The 19,388-nt window shown below is 35.2% G+C and overlaps 1 protein-coding gene across 2 annotated transcripts; it reads left to right on the top strand.

Moving 5' to 3' along the window:
- The first annotated feature begins 804 nt into the window (after nucleotides 1–804).
- On the top strand, nucleotides 805–18,999 carry LOC104884016 (histone-lysine N-methyltransferase ATXR2). 2 transcript variants are annotated; one of them, XM_010668605.4, is made up of 15 exons: nucleotides 805–1,026; nucleotides 1,150–1,225; nucleotides 5,712–5,797; nucleotides 5,892–6,220; nucleotides 8,006–8,118; nucleotides 8,198–8,229; nucleotides 12,080–12,225; nucleotides 13,558–13,645; nucleotides 16,199–16,247; nucleotides 16,341–16,395; nucleotides 16,579–16,648; nucleotides 16,735–16,804; nucleotides 17,014–17,090; nucleotides 18,339–18,395; nucleotides 18,670–18,999. In XM_010668605.4, the coding sequence occupies exons 1-15, from the start codon at nucleotides 943–945 to the stop codon at nucleotides 18,781–18,783; spliced, it is 1,446 nt and encodes a 481-aa protein (XP_010666907.1). In that variant the 5' UTR covers nucleotides 805–942; the 3' UTR covers nucleotides 18,784–18,999. The 2 variants fall into 2 exon arrangements, with proteins under 2 accessions (XP_010666907.1, XP_057246912.1); XM_057390929.1 differs by lacking the exons at nucleotides 805–1,026; nucleotides 1,150–1,225 and adding an exon at nucleotides 1,961–2,119.
- Nucleotides 19,000–19,388: the final 389 nt, after the last annotated feature.

Raw genomic sequence — 19,388 nt, forward strand, 5'->3', positions numbered from 1 at the left:
TGTTACACTCATAAACTAAACCACGTTTCTCATGATTCCTAAAAACACCACCATGCCAAAATTTGGCAGTCACAGAAGACATCCTACAATTATGCATGACAATGACAAAAATCAACAACAAACATAAGAAACATCCACACAGCTAGAAACCCTAAACTAACAAAATCAAAACAAAACCCTAATTTCTTCAATTGAACAAAATTTGGGTAATGAACAATTTTTTTTGCTTTAATTGAATTACTAGCAAATTAGAAGCGAATTCATGAACCTACCTACTTTTAAGCAACAATTCCATCAAAATAACCCACCAACATCCGCAATTTAGGCATAAACCAAAAAAAAACTCATCTTCAAAAACGAATTAAAAAGTTTAGGGTTTCGAATTTTTACCTTACGCAAAACGATATCGTCTTTGTCCTTCTGTTGGGGTTGAAACGTCAATGTTGAGGTTGGTGCATTCAGTAACGGCGGAGAGAGAAACTCAATAATGGCGTAGTGACAGAGGTTGGTGAAGGGGAATTTCGAAAATCTGGAGGATTTTGTTTTTTTGGTTGAGGAGTCAACAAATTGTGGGAGGGAAATTCATTAAGAAAAGGTCAACAGACACACGGTGCAAAGGATTAACCGAGTGCTTGTAAACTTGACCTATTGGAGAAATTTTGACCTAAAGTTTGTATTAACTAGAAATAATCTAAAATTTATATTATTTCAAGAAAACAAGCAAAAGTTTGTATTATTTCAGTTAAAATATCTTTTTAATTTTCATTTACAAGTAACCAGCACTTGAACTTGTTGGGAGCCTTTTCTACTTGAACGACACATTCTAAAACTAAAGCGCACACGGTATATAATTTAATTTCCCCCCTCTTTCCGTCCAATACTGGTGTTCGCACTCCTCAGTCCTCACTACGCCGTCTTCACCCCTAGCAAGTAGCAAGTAGCATGGAGAGCATTTGTCCTCTTGATGTGCAATTCGCGCCCGAAATATCTGCTCTTCTCCAATCTCCTCCTTCTCACAAAGCCCAGGTGTATATCATATCTTTGCTTTATTGTCTCATTTCATTCAATATTTCTACAGCTTTGATTTAATTAAAAGTTCTGTTCTTTTTTTTTTTTGTTTTGCTGTTTTGACATAAAATTGGTGGGCAGGAATATTTTGATAATCTGATAGCAACAAGGCCATGTCAAGGAATTAAAGTTAAAGTTGATGGTGACCATGGAAAGGGTACTGTTCTGTCTCTTCCTCCTAAATTTATGAATTCTATTTTTGCTAATAGTTGATTTGATGTGCATATTATTATCATATATTCACAATGTTCGGACTTGAACTCGAAAGTAAAATGTGCTTGAATAGGCCTATTTGTTAAGTGTGTTTCTAAGACTACCTTAGTAAATAAGCTAGCGAGCTTAATAGGGGTGTAATTTCTCCTCATTCTATATGTACATGCATAGGACGCATGACTAATTTTATACTTGTATGCGTGTAATAAGTACATGAACGATCGATTATACACGAACTTGTGAGACCAAGGAGAGATTGTAGTGTCTTTGGTGACGGGAATAAATGATGGTTTCGTGGTAATAGTAATGATTTTATTGGTAAAGTTTTTGGAGGAAAGTCTCATCTTAGTGTCCACACTCCAAACTAATCTTTGTTCATCTTCAAACGCTACTTTCTATTCATAAATTGCCATTATTACTTCAAAGGCGATACTCAGTGGTAATGGAAATTATTGAAGAAAAGCACAAGTTGGGGATGAAAATCCATAACCAGGGACATTGACATGAGAATGTAAAGGATTATATAAAAGTTCAATAACATTACCGCCTTTTAGTTAGTGTCTACCACACAAACCGTGAAGCTCAATGGCATATATGAGTATCAGAACCATATTATGATTTACCATTTCTAGCGGATGCAAACGTATTAATCTCATATATAGATAATCCATCATTACCTCAAGATTGGAAGAAAGTAGCTGGAGCTCACTTGGATGCCGTCATGCCAATTACCTAGGTATGTGGAAAACCAAATAAGCTACTTCCGATGTGAACATCTCCATAAGGATTCAAAGCAGCATTCATCCCTATTGCTCACTCATTGCCACATCAAAGTCAAGTAAGTCACTTACTTTTGGTTCGACTGTTGTGTTGGCATAAACTATCAACTTATGATGATCATTGAAAACCCAATTGAAAACAACTGGAGATATCATTGTTGCCAGGAGTTATTGCCAAGAATGCTGACCCAAGCAATTATCGGTAGGGATGGCAACGGGCCGGATCTAGACCGGATCCTTCTGGATCCATATCTAGATCCGTTTTCACAGGCTGGATCCATAAGTGCCCCGGATCCGACAGGTTCGGAAAAATAGACCCAGATCCAGATACAATGGGTCCCACACATCCGGGTCCAAAATGGATCCATCCAAAATTTATAGTTTTTTTTTACTTTGAATCTTAAACTTTAGGGGTAGTTGCCTCTAGAAGAATATATAGATTGCCCTTGTTGGGAAGCTTGTTGCAACACCATTTGTACATGGATTGACAATAGTATATTACTATTTATGAGTACAAATAATTTTAAAGCAAGGGCTATTATCTGTGGATAATTTTAGTGTAAATTATAGAATGGATTAATGTTCACAGATGGCATACCTGAAGCTTTGATGATCGCCACAGATCTTTTAAGATTAGAAGCATAGTGAGTTGCTGTATTTTGTTCAATAAATGTTCCTCCTTGTAACAAGAGGAGAATGCAATAACTTCTGTAAGTTTGTCATCACTAAAGATTTGGAATAGTGTAGACATAATAGTGTCATAATTGGAGAATGCACCTTATTTTCTTTGCCACCTTCCTTATCTGAGTGGCATACTTTCGTGAGTTGAACTTCTCTACTTAGGGAACCAAAAGCGCTACCGCAAGGTGAGAGAGCAACCTTTTTTCCTTTTCGTTTGGGTTCATTATTCTTGGTTGTGGTTGATATGAAGCTAATGGTTTTGGAACTGTTTATGGGGGCGATAACATGGTTTGTGCTTTCGCAACCTACTTCTATGGTCGTGGAAGATGATGCTTATTGGCAATTTAGTAAAATTAGAAAGAAAGAAAAAATATAATTTGAGGGCTTAGCTCCCGCTCGTGAAGGTTTCAAGTTCCATTTCTTAAGACTTTTGTATTGTTGGATTAGTCTTTGAGCGACATTTGACTGATCCTGATTTTGTAGATAAATTGTTCCATGATAGCTTGAGTGCTTCTTCCTTATTTTTCTCACTCCTCCTTTAGTACATGGATGACACCCCTTGGTCTCCAATAAAAATACATATTTTTATGTAAAAAAAGAATATGACTCTCATGGTAAGCTAAAAATCCTTACAATGCTATGTTCGATTGCAACACACACGTCTTAGATAGTTTCTGCTTCTACGTTGGGAGTCTTGTGGAAATGGTTTTGTTCTTGTGTTCCAATGCTTCTCCAAAGGTGTATATCTGGGCTCTAAGTTTAGTTGATACTCAACCACTATTGTCCCCTGATTAAGATTTTAAGAGGCTCTTGGTCAACTAGTTGTCATTTGATGATCTTATTTCTCTACCGTCATTACTCATTAATATTATTTCTTTAGTTAACAAAAAAAAACTTATAACCCCTACCCTTCCCCCAAAAAAGGGAATTGCTACTATCAAGTGCTAACATAATCAAAAACTAGATAGCACGTATTTAGATATATGTTTGCAAAATTATTTTATGGAAGTAAAATAATGAAATTTATTTAGCATCTTTGTGGACTAAGCACATAGGCTTTTTGCGGTTATTGATTTGAGGAAATTCAAAGGAAATGTGTAATTTTTAATCTTTGTTTGCAGTTATGAAAACTTATCCTCTTCTTTTGATCTTCGTCTGCCGTTGATATGTTAAAATATTTTCCTTATCAAAATATATACTCCCTCTGTTCCAATTTAGTTGTGACAAATGCTTTTTTATGGTCTCCAAGACACATGCTTTCATATAAAGCCTGACTTCAGGGCCGGCCCTAGGAGGGGCAGGCGGGCCGCCTGCCCAAGGGACCATAATTCTGAAATCACAGTAAGTATTCAAGTCAACGTGAGATTGCATCTACCTAGCATAGTAAAGATGGTATTTCTCTGTAAATGTTGAGCGTTTGTGCGGCTTCAGCGGTTCGAATCCAAAGATATTGCAATTCTTTCGTTTTTTTGTTTCTTTCCTTTTCCTTTTCTTTTTCCTTTTCTTTTTACAATAAACTCCAACATACTTATTTTAATTTCCTTTTCTATCTCTTTTTACAATGCAAATTTCTAGTTTGGCAAAAATGTTCTACTTCATTAGTTGTTACTTTCCTTTTCTTTTTCATTTTATTTTTAGAATAACTCAAACTTGCTTCTTGATTTTCCTTTATACCACCATATTATACTATTTCATTTTTTTTAGTTAGTATGATTTTATATCTTATCCAGTGAAACCAGAAACGCGGGACGTACGGCCGAATCGCGTTCTGGTTCGTTCGTACCGAATCGCGAAACGAACGCGACCCAAATCGTTGGGTTCGCGTCTCAGTGGTCATGGCGTTTCCTTTTTCTTCTTCCAGTGTTCATAATTTTGATTTTTGTTATGTTTTTCGAAAGCTTTTTTTTTTTGGAAGAGATGATGGAAAGCTGAAAGGTTGAAGATGATGCACAGTGTAATATGAGACAAAAGTACAAACACAACTTGAGAAGCTTTAATGCTTTATTGGGGCCCATCATTTATTTTTTACGGTTTACCTTTCATTTTTTATTTTTTTTTGTTTTTTGAAAAGGTGTATGGTTGCATTGGGAACTAGCAAGGTTGCAAGTTGCAACTAATATTGAATTTTTTAGCAGTATTAGTTTTACAAGTTAGTAGTCATTAAATATTAATTTTTTTATTTTGTTTAGTTGCAAGGTTTTTCTTGTTTTTTTTTATGTAATCATATTTTGAGAAATGGGAAATGGATTTAATTTTAAATACATTTTTAGTTCTGTTTATATTAAACTAAACACCAAACGTTCCCGATTCACTCAAGGTAGCGTTTCCCGTTTCCGTTTCCATCTCGCGTTTCGTATCGAATTTCGTCCCTTGTATCATTGATCTTATCTACCTTAAAATTGTAAATTGTTAAAAAATAATGTATAGAACCTGAAGTCTATACTTAGATTTCTAATAATTTTTATTGGCGTTGGGTGATAAAGTGTATTCTATATTTGATATTCCAATTTTATTCGTTCAGTTATTAGTTTATCTAGCTTATTACGAGCTACTCCATCCGTCCCACAATAGTCTGAACACTTTTGTTTTTTTGTTTGTTCCATTTTCAATTTTAAACACTTTTATTTTTGGCATGATCCCACTATTATTCCTTAAATTACGTGAACTAATAAGCGTTCAGATCTTTCTACGACGGAGTGAATATTAGATATATATATAAATCATATAAAAATGAAAAAGTTATTTTTTTTTTTAAGAAATAGTGGCTGATAAACACGAGTTAGTCAATTCTCAATTAGTTTTATCATAGAGACATGCATATTTTATTAAATTTCTTATACATTAGAGGCCCTTTTTCATATATTGCCCGAGCCCAATAATATTCAGGAATGGCCCTACCTGACTTCTTTCCAGTGTAAGAGATTGGTTTTTCATATAAGCCTGACTTCTTTCCTTCATGCTTTGCTGCAGGAGTATATGCTGATGCTGAGTTCAAAGAAGGAGAACTTGTGCTGAAAGACCAAATGCTTTTGGGCTCTCAACACTCTACTAACAAGGTCCCTTTGATTTAACCAATAATTTTGATTTTTTGTCCCTGTTAGTTTAATAATTATGAATTAAGTCATGTTTGCTGATTCTTGCTTTTTGCAGATGGACTGCTTTGTCTGTGGGTCTTGTTTTCGTTTTATAGGGTCAATTGAACTTCAAATAGGGAGGAAACTCTATTTCCAGGGACTTGGTGTTTCTTCGAGCAATCCATGCCATAGCGACTCTTCCGATGCGGAAGATGACTCCTGTTTTATAGGAGATGCTAACCTAGGAGAATGTTCCGCTTCTAGTTCAAATGGCAAAATTCCAGTTTCCGAGGAAGTTGTTGAATCACTAATGAATGGTCAACTTGTATTGCCTCACTCTGATAAATTTTCCTTACCATTGCCATTTCCCTGCTCGGGTGGTTGTGGAGAAGAGAATTACTGCAGGTAACATGCATAACTTTCATGGCAAAATAAAAGCTTTTTTTCAACTTGTATTTTGGATAAACTAGCTTATACTCATCCATTCCAGATATAGCCTTCCTGGAAATTAAAAGCATTGTATGGGTTAATTGTAATAATCAAATCCTTGTAGGCTCCTTTCCTTAGTTGGGCCTGAGAGGGTGAGCCGTATATTCCTACTATTCCAAGAAGATCCACTTCTTCCTAGAAATCCCTCGTGGAATGGACAGAAATAAGAATGTTGTTATTGCTGTTGTTATCGTAAGATTACCAAGGCAATATATTACTTGTTACAGATACTGTATATGTTGTTCTTCATGTGGAACATGACACTTACTCATGGGAATAATCTCAAGAAAAAAGGGGCTAACGGGAGTTAACTGATGCACTTTCAATTTACACAAAGCGTGGATTATGCACTAGGGTGCACAATGCTCATTGTGCACCCTAAAGAACATATCATTCTTGTAAAAGAACACATAAAATATTAAATTAAAGGTCATGTGAATCTCTAATTACAAAAAAACATAGGTCATAATGAAAAGAACATATAGTAAATGAACATCTAGTCTAAACTAAAAGAACATACGTTTTAAAATTCAAATTTTAAACAAAAGGAATCTCTCTAACAATCATATTTGAAAAGGTGAAACAAGTTGCAAGATTTAAAGAATTAAATAACAACATTTTTCTCAAAATCATGCACTCTTAAAATGTTAAAACTACGTCGTTTAGGAGAGGGTGCACCATCCTCTACGTGTACTTGGGTGCATGTTCCTATTTGCGCAATTTACAGGGTATGCTGATTTGTGTTGATTAGAGGGTGTTTAGTTAGGAGGAAAGTGCTTTCCCCGAAAACTATTTTTCCATACTTTGTTTGGTTTGGATCGGATTTGAGAGGGGAAAATATGGGCTGACAAAAATAACTTTCCCTCGTGAGGCAAGGGAAGCCGCATTGTCCGCCATTATCGAGGGCTCCATCCATTTCATTTGACAAAAATGCTCTTTCTCTGTCTTCAACCATGGCATGAAGATCTCACTTATTCTCCATTAATCCACAAATTTGCTTAGCTATATCTTCTCTTTCCTCTCACTTATTTTCCATACTCTCCTTGCAACCAAACAAAGGAATGTCAATTTAGAATTGAGTTTTCCTATGGAAAACAGTTTTATGGAAAACCACTTTCCATTGAAAATGTTTTCTGTCCAACCAAACACACCTTGAATGCTATTAAAGGTCAGTTCGACTTAAAGAAGTGAGACTTTGAAATGTTGATCATGATTGAGCTGTTGTATCTTGACGGTACTAATAGTTTATAGTATGAAAAACTGTTGCCTGTTTCTGTCTGTTTACACCTCTATCAGTTTGGCTAGGTGATTAATGTTTGCAATCAGAAAGCAGTAATGCATGTTGAAATATCGTTACAGAAGCTTTTTGGGGGTCTTTCATGGATGTAGACATCGTGAAGTCAGTATAATCTTAGAAAGGGCCTCTTGCTAGCAAATATCATCCATTGTGTTTGCTTAAGAAAAAGGTGAAGACCATTTGTGGCAAGATTCTCAGAGATAGTCATACTTGTTATTTTGACAATGCATCATGGCATCAATGGTTTGATAACCACTGTAAACGAATCCAACAATCCTGATAACCGTGGTACCAGTGTATTTTACTCGTATCCAAGCCAAGAAATTTGTTGCTATGTAAATTCATATCTTAGCTGCTCATCCATACCCCCTGATAATTGATATCTAATATTTGTAAGTCTATAGCAAATATTGTGCAGATATTGACTGGCAAAACTGTCATTCCTTACTCTGTACTGGAGAGAAGTCAAAGTCATCATGTCGGAGGGCACTGTCCAAGTTTGTAGAGCATGCAAATGGTAAGGCTCTTAATTAGTTGATTTTGTGATTCTTTCCCTTTTTGTCTCTACAGCTTATCCTTACATTTTTTTACTGCAGATACAAATGATATCTTTATTCTTGCTGCAAAGGTAGGTTCTCTATATTTTATAAATTTTTCCCCTTTTTCTTTTCACAGCATCCCTTTTTCTCTTTATTTGGCGCTGACACAGTTTTCTGTCACCATTTATCTTTAGTGATATTATCATTGCTAGCTATGCTAGGGTGTTCTATGCATTTACTGCTCTCTTCCTCACATTTTATATGCATGGTGTATGAAGCATCTTGATCCTAAGATTTGAGCATCGATCTTCCACAGACTGTGTACAAATGGTGACCTGGTTTTAAACATTTTTATGAACTAAGCTCGCAAACAATTTTTTTATAACTTGTTTTACTAAAATGAAGCAACTGAGAACGGTATTTATTTTTTTGGCCTTTCAAGATAATATTTTATTAATAAATAAAGAAGAGTGGTACAGTAAGATGCAATGTGCAAGGGGACAAAGCCTAAAGCAATCTCAGCAAAAAGCATTAGTATCTCATCACCCTCCTAGAAGGTTTAGCAAAGAGGCTCATCACTTGAGAAAGCAAAAGAGTTTATGAACTCAAAACTACAAAGTTGGATCATTCAAACATACAATCTTGATGTGCAACACAGCTAGAGAAGGACTAGAAAGACTACCGAATGAAAAGTTGCTTTGGAGTATCAGAGAAACAACAAGCAGCTCTGAATATGGTATTCTATAAACAGTCTACAAGCAGCTCTGAATATGGTATTCTATAAACAGTCTACCACAGGTTCCTCTGAGTAGAGAACGTCCTTTCATTTCCATAACAGATCCTGTATAGAGATGTGAAAAAAAAACCCAAAGTATGTGATGAATTGATGATCAATTCTCTTCCTATTTCCTACACTTCCTAGCTGCTTCTTTGACCTCTGCTTCAAAGTGTTCCTAGGTTGACAATTTTGTGGTTTAGTTTGTGGGTACAGGAAGGAAAGGAATCAAGAAAGAGAATGGAAAGGAAAGAATCCAAAACCCATTGATTATTTATTTTGTTTGGTTTGAGACGAGAAATGGTTTCTTACTATTCCTAAAGAGTTTGGTTGCCAAATCTAATAATAAAGCTATACATCCATACTACTGATTCCCCAAATACCAATCACAATCAACGGACCTTCTGAATCACTAAGTCAACACTTCTTTTCAGCCTTAGGGCCACCTTCTCCCGTCCTTATAATCACCAAAACGCATAGCACACGACAGCTAATCCTTCTACCCTCCCTATACCTACCTTCTAAGTCTTTGACAACAAACATCAGTGTAGACCTTTCTCTGACGCACTGCCACCTGTACCTACCTTCTAAGTCTTTGACAACAAACATCAGTGTAGACCTTTCTCTGACGCACTGCCACCTGGCTCAACATCATGAATATCTTGATGAGATTTAACTGTATGATGATTGAATTACGCCACAGCTTCCAGATTTGGGACCTTATCTAGCAAACTTTAACCATAATAGGGTCAAATTATTCCCAGGTTCTCAAGATTAGTCGTTCCATGGAGGCCATCGTTGGTTTCTCTTTTGAGATAAATGACTATAAATAACATTTTGAAGGCTTGGGCACGATGAGTCGATGATTTAGCATGCAATTTTGCCTTGGTTGTGAGCATTTTGCTGTGTTGATGAGCTTATTGGGTCTTTTAAAATATCAGTGGACTAATGTTTTGGGGTGATAACGAATTATGTAAAGTGGTTGGGACAGTGGTAATGTATGTTACTGGTATAGGAGAAAGAGTACGGTTGCTGGTGCTGTGTGGCTGCTGGTGGATGAAGTTTAGTGGTGGTGCTGGGAAGGGCAGATGATGGTGCTGTGCTATTGATTTGGTGGTGGAGTGCCACTAATGGTGGTTGGGGAGTGACAAAGCTAAGTGGATTGAGGGTAAATCCCTGCGGACTGCGGTAATCAGGTCAGAGGATATTGGGGGAACTTCTAAACTAAAAGAGATATAAAAAGAATCAAACACCGAGTAAGGTAATGATTGTCTTTTAGTCTTTCCTTCTCTTGATTCCTACGTACCATATAACCCCTTAATCTAGAGCTTTGCAATGAACTGATAATCTATACTATATTGAGGAGCAGTAAGTAAAATTAGCTTTGGAGCAGCTGTGCAGATATTGTATTCTAAATTGGCTCCTGACTATACCTTATTAATGAATTCTTCTTCTGTTTAAAATAGATGACACGGTTTGACTTTTGCACTAATTACACTCTCCTTTGACCCTGTTTTGTGATTTTATGAAAGGAAAAATATAGTGGGGTCTTGTTAGATTCGTCTCGATATATACTTTTAGAATATCAACTTTTTATAATTTTTACATGTAGGGAGTAGGGAGTTAGGAACTTAAAGATATCAATAGTTAAAGTTATGCGTTGGCAAGCATACCAGGAGAAGTGTGTCTAGTATTTTAAAATAGAGTAAGTATGTGACATTATTATCTTCTAGGAGAGTCATTGTTACAGCGGGTAATCTCTTACGCAACCTGAAGCCTACTTGAAGTTACTAAATGTGCTTTTTGATAGTAGATGACTAAATATGCTTTCTTAGTATCGAATTTCAATGAATGATCTAGATAAATACTTATGAATATAAATATTTAAGTCCCTTACTTTCAAAAAAATAAATTAAAATCCCCTTAAAATTTTAGAAAGGAAAAGGAACGTGAATACAAAACACTGGTCATAAAAAAAAAATGGAATACTTTGGTGGGGTAGCGGGGCAACATTTTCATGTGAATTTTAAGTTTGAAAAGAAGAAAAAAGAAAACACAGAGACTTTCAATTTTCAAACATCTCATGAAAAGTCGAAGATAAGAAAGACTTAAAGCATAATCTTCAAACACCACTAGACCCATATTGAAGAGGAAGAGAGAAGAAAAAGATGGCAAAAGGGGACAAAGAAGAGAGAGAAAAAGTAGATTGAAGAGAATTTACTCGAGAACTCTTCACCAGTGACAACCACCGATTGATTTAGTGCAAGACGTCACCAATAATGCTCGCTAGTAACAGGTACCACTCGATTTAGACTACATCTCAATTAGCAAAATTAGGGTTTCACTCCCATATTGGGGATTTTTATTTTTAGTGATGACTTTTCTTAAAGTGTGTGTATGAAAGCATTGGTAACATTTCATTAAAAAATTTCTTCGTATTCAACTTAGATAAAATTATTTATGCGACTCTTTCCTAAAAGCGCGCACCTCGGTGTGCTTGCACCTCTCCTAAAGCGACAAATTGCGCGTTGACTTCTTGTCCCTGACTTGCCTGATGTCTTTTGGCTCTTGCCTCCCCTGGCACCTAGGCACGCCTTGGGTGCTTTTGAAACTAAGAGTCCACATACATCTAATGCTGGTATTTTGTTTTTAATGAATCCTTGTATATTCTCTATCCTCCATTTTTGACATTTCAAGGGTCATATAGACAGATACTCTAATAGTCACACTTGTGTTAATTCATATTGTTGAGTATAAGTGGCAAAACAATACTTACTTTGTTCTTCTTCTATCACGACATATGAGTTTTTACACTATTCACACAACCTTTTCACCATCTATTGTGATATTTACATGAGGAAAAATGTAGTCATGTCTGGTCTTCTTAGATTCGTCTTGATATGTACATCTAAAATATCAACTTTTCATAATTTTTTTACTAAAACATAAGTAGAGATATTAATGTTTAAACTTGTGCATCGGCAAGCTTGAAAACTCATATGTTGCAATAGAAAAAGAACAAAGGAATGTGCTTTTAGCATGGACTCTTATATACTCTTATCATGCAGAGTACACATTTTGATACTATAAATTATAATATTTAATTTTCCTTTCATGCACAAACTGGTTTCCTCTCATCTGCTTTTGCTTATTATGGGCCTCAGGTGATTGCTATGACCAGCATGAGATACAAGAATTTGAAGGAAGCTCGTCTCAAAGAAGTAGGTTCTGTTGCATCCAATACTGCAACTGTTGATTTATCATTACTTCTGGAAGCATGGAAGCCAGTGTCTATGGGATACAAGAGAAGGTACTGGAAAAGATGCATACTCCATAGATTTGAGAACCTTATCCTAAACCAAAGTTTTTAGTGCAGAAGACTTCTCGAATGGAAGTGATTTTGAGAATTCCTGATTAGATCGTTAGGGCTCTAGATTTTGAATGAATTAAGTTGATTATTTAGCCCTATCCGGTCTGAAATGAATGTTAGCTGTATTCCTTTCTAACTCTGAGGAGTTATGTTTGAAGGTTTGAGAACTATGTTGGAAGTTCGAACATTCTGAGTTATAAGTGACTATGATTATTGAGTTCATAACTAAGCAGTCCTGAGCAATATCAACTCACGAGGTAACAATCTTATAAGATAATTATCTTTAAAATAAGAAGACATAAATGTGTTTTGTTCTTTCCAAAGTAAATCTACTTCTATTAGCTTCAAGATGAAATTATTTAATTATAATAATTAGTCCGTCCGTCTCAAATACATTACCCCATGTGCTTAATTAAGGCACAAAGTTTGAGGAAGTATGAGGTGGGCCATTCGGAAGATTTTATGTTGAGGAAAGAGAAGAAGTAAATATGATGAAGATAGTGGGTAATGTTTTTATTGAGAAAAGAAAGAAAAAGTAGATGTGGTAGGGGATAGCTGGTGATTTGATGTCGTACTAGTTGAATGTGGTCCCAACCCAGAGTAGGAAACAGGAAAAGTATTTTGAGACGTCTCAAAATGGCAAAATGGATAATGATTTTAGAGATGGAAAGAGTATTAGTTATTATGATCGAACAATCTAATGGAGTCGTTAAGCTGTCTACTGGATGATTTTGATTTGTTATGGATAGCAAAAAATTGATATGTTAGTTATATGATAATTGATCCATGCATGTGTATGTATTAGATAAAGGAGGTGGCATTTTTGCTTCAAAAATGCTCATGTGATAGTGCAGGCCTAAATTTCTGTGTACATTCTATGGTATGGGAGTGCCATTAATATTCGTGGCTGTTACTATATCTAGATGTTGATAGTTCTGGTTAGTGTATTAACCTAGTTTTTTGTATTGTTTGATTTTGATTTTTTTGTCAAATACAAGCTTGTGATAATTTTGCACAAGTCTATTATCATTGTACTCAGTTGAAGCGTTAAACTTGGATATGTGTATATTTCTGTGTCCTTTCTTTTTCCTTTTCCTTTTCTTTCTGTGTTTGCCAAGAGCTACAAACTTCTTATCAAGTCATGTCTAGCTAGACCTCACTCTAAATGCAGGATGTTAGTATCATTCTAGTTGTGTTGTAACTTTTGTCTTATAGAATTTAATTATTCTAAGCATGTCTCATAAACCATTTAATTATTCTGTATACATGTAGGTGGTGGGAATGCATTGCATTGCCAGAAGATGTTGACAAATGTGATGAAGTTGACTTTAGGTTGCAGTTTAAGGAGCTGGCGTTTGAGGTGATCCTTCTTTTTATTCAAATAACTTTTCCTGGAATTCAACTATTTAACTTTTATATTAAAAATATGTTTTTCATTTTGTGTTTTCCAGGTTATTGCTATCTTTTAGTAAAACTTCGGCATTAAATCTTAATAAACTTTATTTAATATGCCTTGCAAAGAAAACAAGAATCATTGTATTACTTACGAGCTTTCAAACCCATGTAATGCACAGGCTAGGCTAACATTCTAGTTGTTTTTAGTCGCAATATTATGACTTTTGCGCTACTGGTATACTTGACCGAAATGTTTTACTAACATATAAAAAGAAATATAGTATGTATTCATCACAATGTATAACTTTAAATTTTGAACTTTCTAAATTTTGTAACTAATAGATAACTATAGATAATCATGGTCAAAGTTGTGTTGGCAAGTGTGAAAGTCAAAATGTTGCAACTAATAAAAGCAGTGGAAGTAATAAATAATAATAGGTACTCTTTTACTTTATGTCATAATCTTGCATCATTCTTATTACTCCTAATCGTAATTATATTTCGAAACTAAACTAAAACTGTATGTCATCTGAAAAAAATCGGTCTTAATCCTAATCATGATCTAAAATAATAGTAATCCTACAATATCCAAAAACAAAAGTACTTTCTTCTCACATATTAAGTTATGCTAATTTACTACGCGTCTGCCAGTTTAATTTTAATCATGCAATAGTTTTTTTCTTTTAAAATCAACAAAAGTATTAAAAGAACATCTATATACAATTTGAATTTTCTTTTCTTGAATTCCATGCACCCTATTCCATATTTGGATGTTGGACATTCTTTAAACTTTGTCCACATGTCATTGAATTTGGAAGTCCCCATATATGACTTTCAGATGCATAACACAGTAATAATGTATTTACGTGTGCGAATAGAAATAAAGTGAAAAGACCAAAGTCTTTTGGGCTATGATGTTCAATCTATGTTACTCGGACTCCACACTTTACCTCAAGCACCCTGTTTTGGATTTTTGATGCACAACATGGGTATGGAATATGGATAGTGACACTTCATTTTGCACCAAAACCATGGAATATTTTCATATAATAGCGGAGTTGGAGATTTAGGCACGTACTTGTGTTTGATATTTGTACCCGAGTCTGAGTACGATAATGTTTACTTCGATGATTTTAAAAGCAAAAAGTAGTGGGGACTGATTCATCACTTTGTTATAGTGTGCTCTCTTTTAGTTAATAGCTATGTTAATCCGACACCTTCATTTGCCTCAAGTATCTCGGTACGACACTCAACGTGCTTGGGATAATTGGTCAAGTGTCGGGATACAGATGTTGAGATTGACATATGAGAAGAGAGAAAGAGCATGAAGAAAGGTTCCCTGGAATTGGCAAAGACGAATTTCAAATCTAGGGCTTGGATGAGAAACCCTAAATGTGAAAAGGGATGTTGGATGTTTTTTCTCTTAGTGGATGGTAAGTATACAGCTGCAAAACACTCTCTCTCCTTCTTAAAGATAACTTTTGTTAGTTTCCCAGATTTTTAATGAATTGAAGGGCTGCTTTTCCTATTTTGAGGAGGCTTTTTGACTTCTGATTCTTGATGTTTTAAGTAGTTTTCTTTCATATATTAAATATATTGAATTTTATCCTTTTTTGTTTTTATTTTAAAATTGATTATATTTATTTTAACAAAAACAAAATGTCGGGAGTTTTTTCGGACACTTTAACTGATAGCCGTATCCTAAAATATGGTGAAGACACTCTTTCGACCTTGTCGGCTATCGGCCAAAATTTTGGAGTAGAGTGTTGGTCCCGATCCCTACTTGGATACGACACTTTTAATCCGTACGACACTTTAAATCCGTGACTGAGCAACATTGGTCAGAATTGAAAGCATTAATATGGCCTTTTGAACTGAGCAGCAAATGTTTATTTGATGTTATCTTAAAATGCTTGGGAAATTCGAATCAAGAATTTGTGGCAAGATTTAAAATCATATTCGAGGATCTGATCAGCCAAGGGCATAATCTCTGGAACAGATGAATTTATCTAATACATGCAAATTTTGGTTAGATAAAAAGAGGGAGGAGTTGGTGTCAGTGGCATGGCTGAGAACCTGAGGCTTATGTTGAGCGGAAGTCAAGGTGTGGGAGAGAGAATAATGCTGTGGCATTGTGGCAGAGGATTTCAGAACCTATATCTCTTTATCCAAAGCACCTGTCTAGTGCTTGGAATTAGCCATGTTACGGTATTAGTAAAATCTCAAGTAAAACCTTTCACCTCTAGTACTGGACGTATTTTATGTTCAAAAAGGAAACCTGGAAAATGGGATTTTTTGCTGAACATGCTATTAGCTCTACAGAATTTGATCATCTTTTAAGATGAGTTTGCTAGGTTTTTTTTTGAGATTAGTATCACTTCAGCCTGGGTCCTCTTTTGTCTTTCTTAGTTACCTTACTGATTCTTGCAAATTTCTGCTTGTATTCATTCATCGTATTCTAGTGCTCATATTCTTGTTATAGCAGTAGTAGAATCCTAATATTTATTGTGCTTGCCAGTCACTGCAACTCTTGAAAGCAGCGATATTTGATGCAGAGTGCGCACCTTGTATCCTTGCTGTTTTTTGTACTTTTCTTTTTATCACCGACTCTTGTCTTTTGCTTTACATCATTACTAATTTTCATCCTTGACAATCTCAAGTATTCTCCCTGGAGATATATGGTCAGATAATTGGCATGTTTGAGTTAAACAATCTGTAAGTTACCCTGTTTTATGTGGTTTTGCTTCTTTCTATGGTTCTTTTTTGCATCGTCTGATGTAATCTCCACCACTGGTTTCTGTCGGAATCCTGCAGAATGATGATATGTCCTCTCCCCCCCCCCCTCTCCCCCAAATAAAAAACTGTTTTAACATTCAATTTAACTTTTATACTATGTAGCGATTTGGTTGTGGCCTCTCCAGTCGAAGATTATTTTCTGTATGTAGACGATCTTCCGCAATCCCCAAGGGTTAGATGCTTGCTTCTGACTTTTAAAGTTAAATAGTTTCCACGCATTGCTATCATTGCCTGTCGTCCTCCTGCAATTTTCTACAGAAAGAAGTTGAAGCTGTAACTCGGCCAATATTGGAGGCTCTTGATGACGATTATCCAATTTATTGTCAAGGTGGGATATGTGCCTTAATTTTATCGTTGCTCAATAATTTCTATTGCATGGTAGAGATGAGGTATTCAGAAAATAGATACCTTAGTGACAGGAAGCTGAACAATTGCTGAAAAGTTGTGCTTGCTAATTGGTGGCTTAGATTCTAATTTGATTTTGTTATCAACTGTGATATACAAGGCTTATCTGAAATTTATGTATCTTCCTTGTAGGAACTGCTTTCTTTCCTTTGCAGAGCTGTATGAATCATTCTTGTTGTCCAAATGCAAAAGCTTTTAAGAGAGAGAATGTATGTATACTAGACTTTCCTGGTTGATAGCTTGTGTTTGTCTTCTTAGTTCATGTAAAGATTTCATGCTTTCTAATTCCTTTCAGAAAATTTACATGGGATATGAATTTTTCTTGTTGTGAGCTCGTGCATATATCTATGTAGTGGATGTCGAGCAGGGAACATGTCCTCAATCATACTGTTGCTACGTCTGTATAGAATGTAGGAGACATCCAGCTATGCCTTGTGAGGAGGAGCGGACCCACGTGGAAAGGACATTTTTATATGTTAGCTATTAGACGAGTGCTATTATATGGGTTTGAGTGTTCGGCTATTTAGAAACATAATGTTAGGAAGATAGGGGTGGCAGAGATGCACATATTACGATAATCTGTGGAACATTTTTAGATATAGAATTCGGAACGATGATATACGAATGAGGATTGGAGTTGTAAACATTGAGTGTAAAGATAAGACAGAACTTGATTATGTTGGCTTGGACATGTGAGCCATCCATGAGAGGATGCATCAGTCAGGATAATGAAGGTTAAAGAAGGAACTGGGAGGCCAAAGTTGACTTGGATGGAGGGTGTAAGTAACAATATGAAGCAATTTAGTTTCTAGGAGCATATAGCACTTGATAGAAGAGAATTAGACCAAAGATTAATTCTCAGCTCATGCAGTGACCCATTTTATTGTGATTAAGGGTCTGATATTGGTGTTAATTGTTATAACTTTTTGGATGGAGAGATACTGCTATTTATTTATTTTTCAGTTTAATGTCTTGTGATCTGATTCCTGATATCTGACATTGATTTCTTAAATCTAATATCTCACTTCTCCTTGCTGTTTATCAATGTCAATGTTTAATTAGTATAGCTACTTGAAGGTGAAGCAACTCGATTTTTGAAATGTTTTTGTACCTCATCTGCCACTTAAAATCTTTATGCTATATAAAAAATTGGTCCGTAAATTTGATAGAAAAGGTTAACGTATGAAAAATCATTTCTTGGCTCAAAAAAGTAGTTGTGAGTTGTGACTACATACATGTTTTACTTGAAAGTAAGAAATTCAAGATGCTGATTTTTCTAGTTGTGACCACTGGTGAACCAGAATACTTTCTCTAAATTCTCTTTAGTTCTCTTTTGAACATCATTATAATTGGTGTTTGTGGAAACTAAACATAATATGCTGTTTGACACATAATTATCTTTCCCGTGTAGTTTTGGTTAATACAACTTATATTTCTTTTATGTGCTTTGAAAACAGGATAGAGATGGTCAAGCAACGATTGTTGCGATTACGCCTATTCGAATAGGAGAGCAGGTATAGTGTAGCCATGAGCCCATGATGATCCAAGTTTTGATGTTTTTTTTTTTTTTTAAGGTAAGATGAAGACCCTTGCAAGGAAGGGGGGAAATTGGGGATCCATTCTTGCAAGGGGTGAGACTCGATCCCTTGACCTCTGGGATCGGAGGTGATGCCAATACCACTAGACTATCACCTGTTGATTGATGATCCAAGTTTTGATGTGATGAGACATACGAGTGCTGAGAATATTGATGATAGAATTGATAACTCTTATTCTGTTTATCTACAGGTAACTATATCGTATATTGATGAGGAATTACCATATGAAGAGAGGCAGAAACTACTCGCTGATTATGGCTTCAGATGCAAATGCTCAAAGTGCATGGACGAAAAGGTTAATTGAACTACTTCCAACCATAAATGATAAATCTTCCTCACACATTCCGAAAGATTAATGCGTCCTACAATTTTGTCATGTTGAGAAAAACTCGTCACTTTCTAAATGTACGTCATATTGAGTGTGTAGATTTGACATTTGTTATAATGCAAAATTTTGTAAAATACACTATATTCGTCAGATTGTGATTTATTAAACAAAAGCCAATGATAATTTATTTTAGTGTTCGTTATACCAAAATATTTAATAGAGTTTTAAATTGTTAACAAAACAAAAACAAATTATAAGTTAATAAAAAATGGGTATATAGCAAAGTGGTATGACAAAAAAGTTTGATATAGAGATTCCAAAAGTTTGATCTAACTTTGATCATTTTGTCTCACAAGTAATCAGATGAGGTCTACACTCTAGTGCGTGATGTATTGATTAATTAGTACCATTATGTTGTTGTGTCAGTATAAAAATCCCTCAATATGCCACTACATGCATTTCATGTAAGCCATGATAGTTGGATATTGACAATATTGGTCCTTATGCATTACAGCTTTATATGATTGTATCTCGTACAAACAAGTCTTAGGTATTGATGATTATAAGTCATCAGTATGATG

The sequence above is a fragment of the Beta vulgaris genome, chromosome 7, assembly GCF_026745355.1.
Source record: "Beta vulgaris subsp. vulgaris cultivar EL10 chromosome 7, EL10.2, whole genome shotgun sequence".
Taxonomy (NCBI): domain Eukaryota; kingdom Viridiplantae; phylum Streptophyta; class Magnoliopsida; order Caryophyllales; family Amaranthaceae; genus Beta; species Beta vulgaris.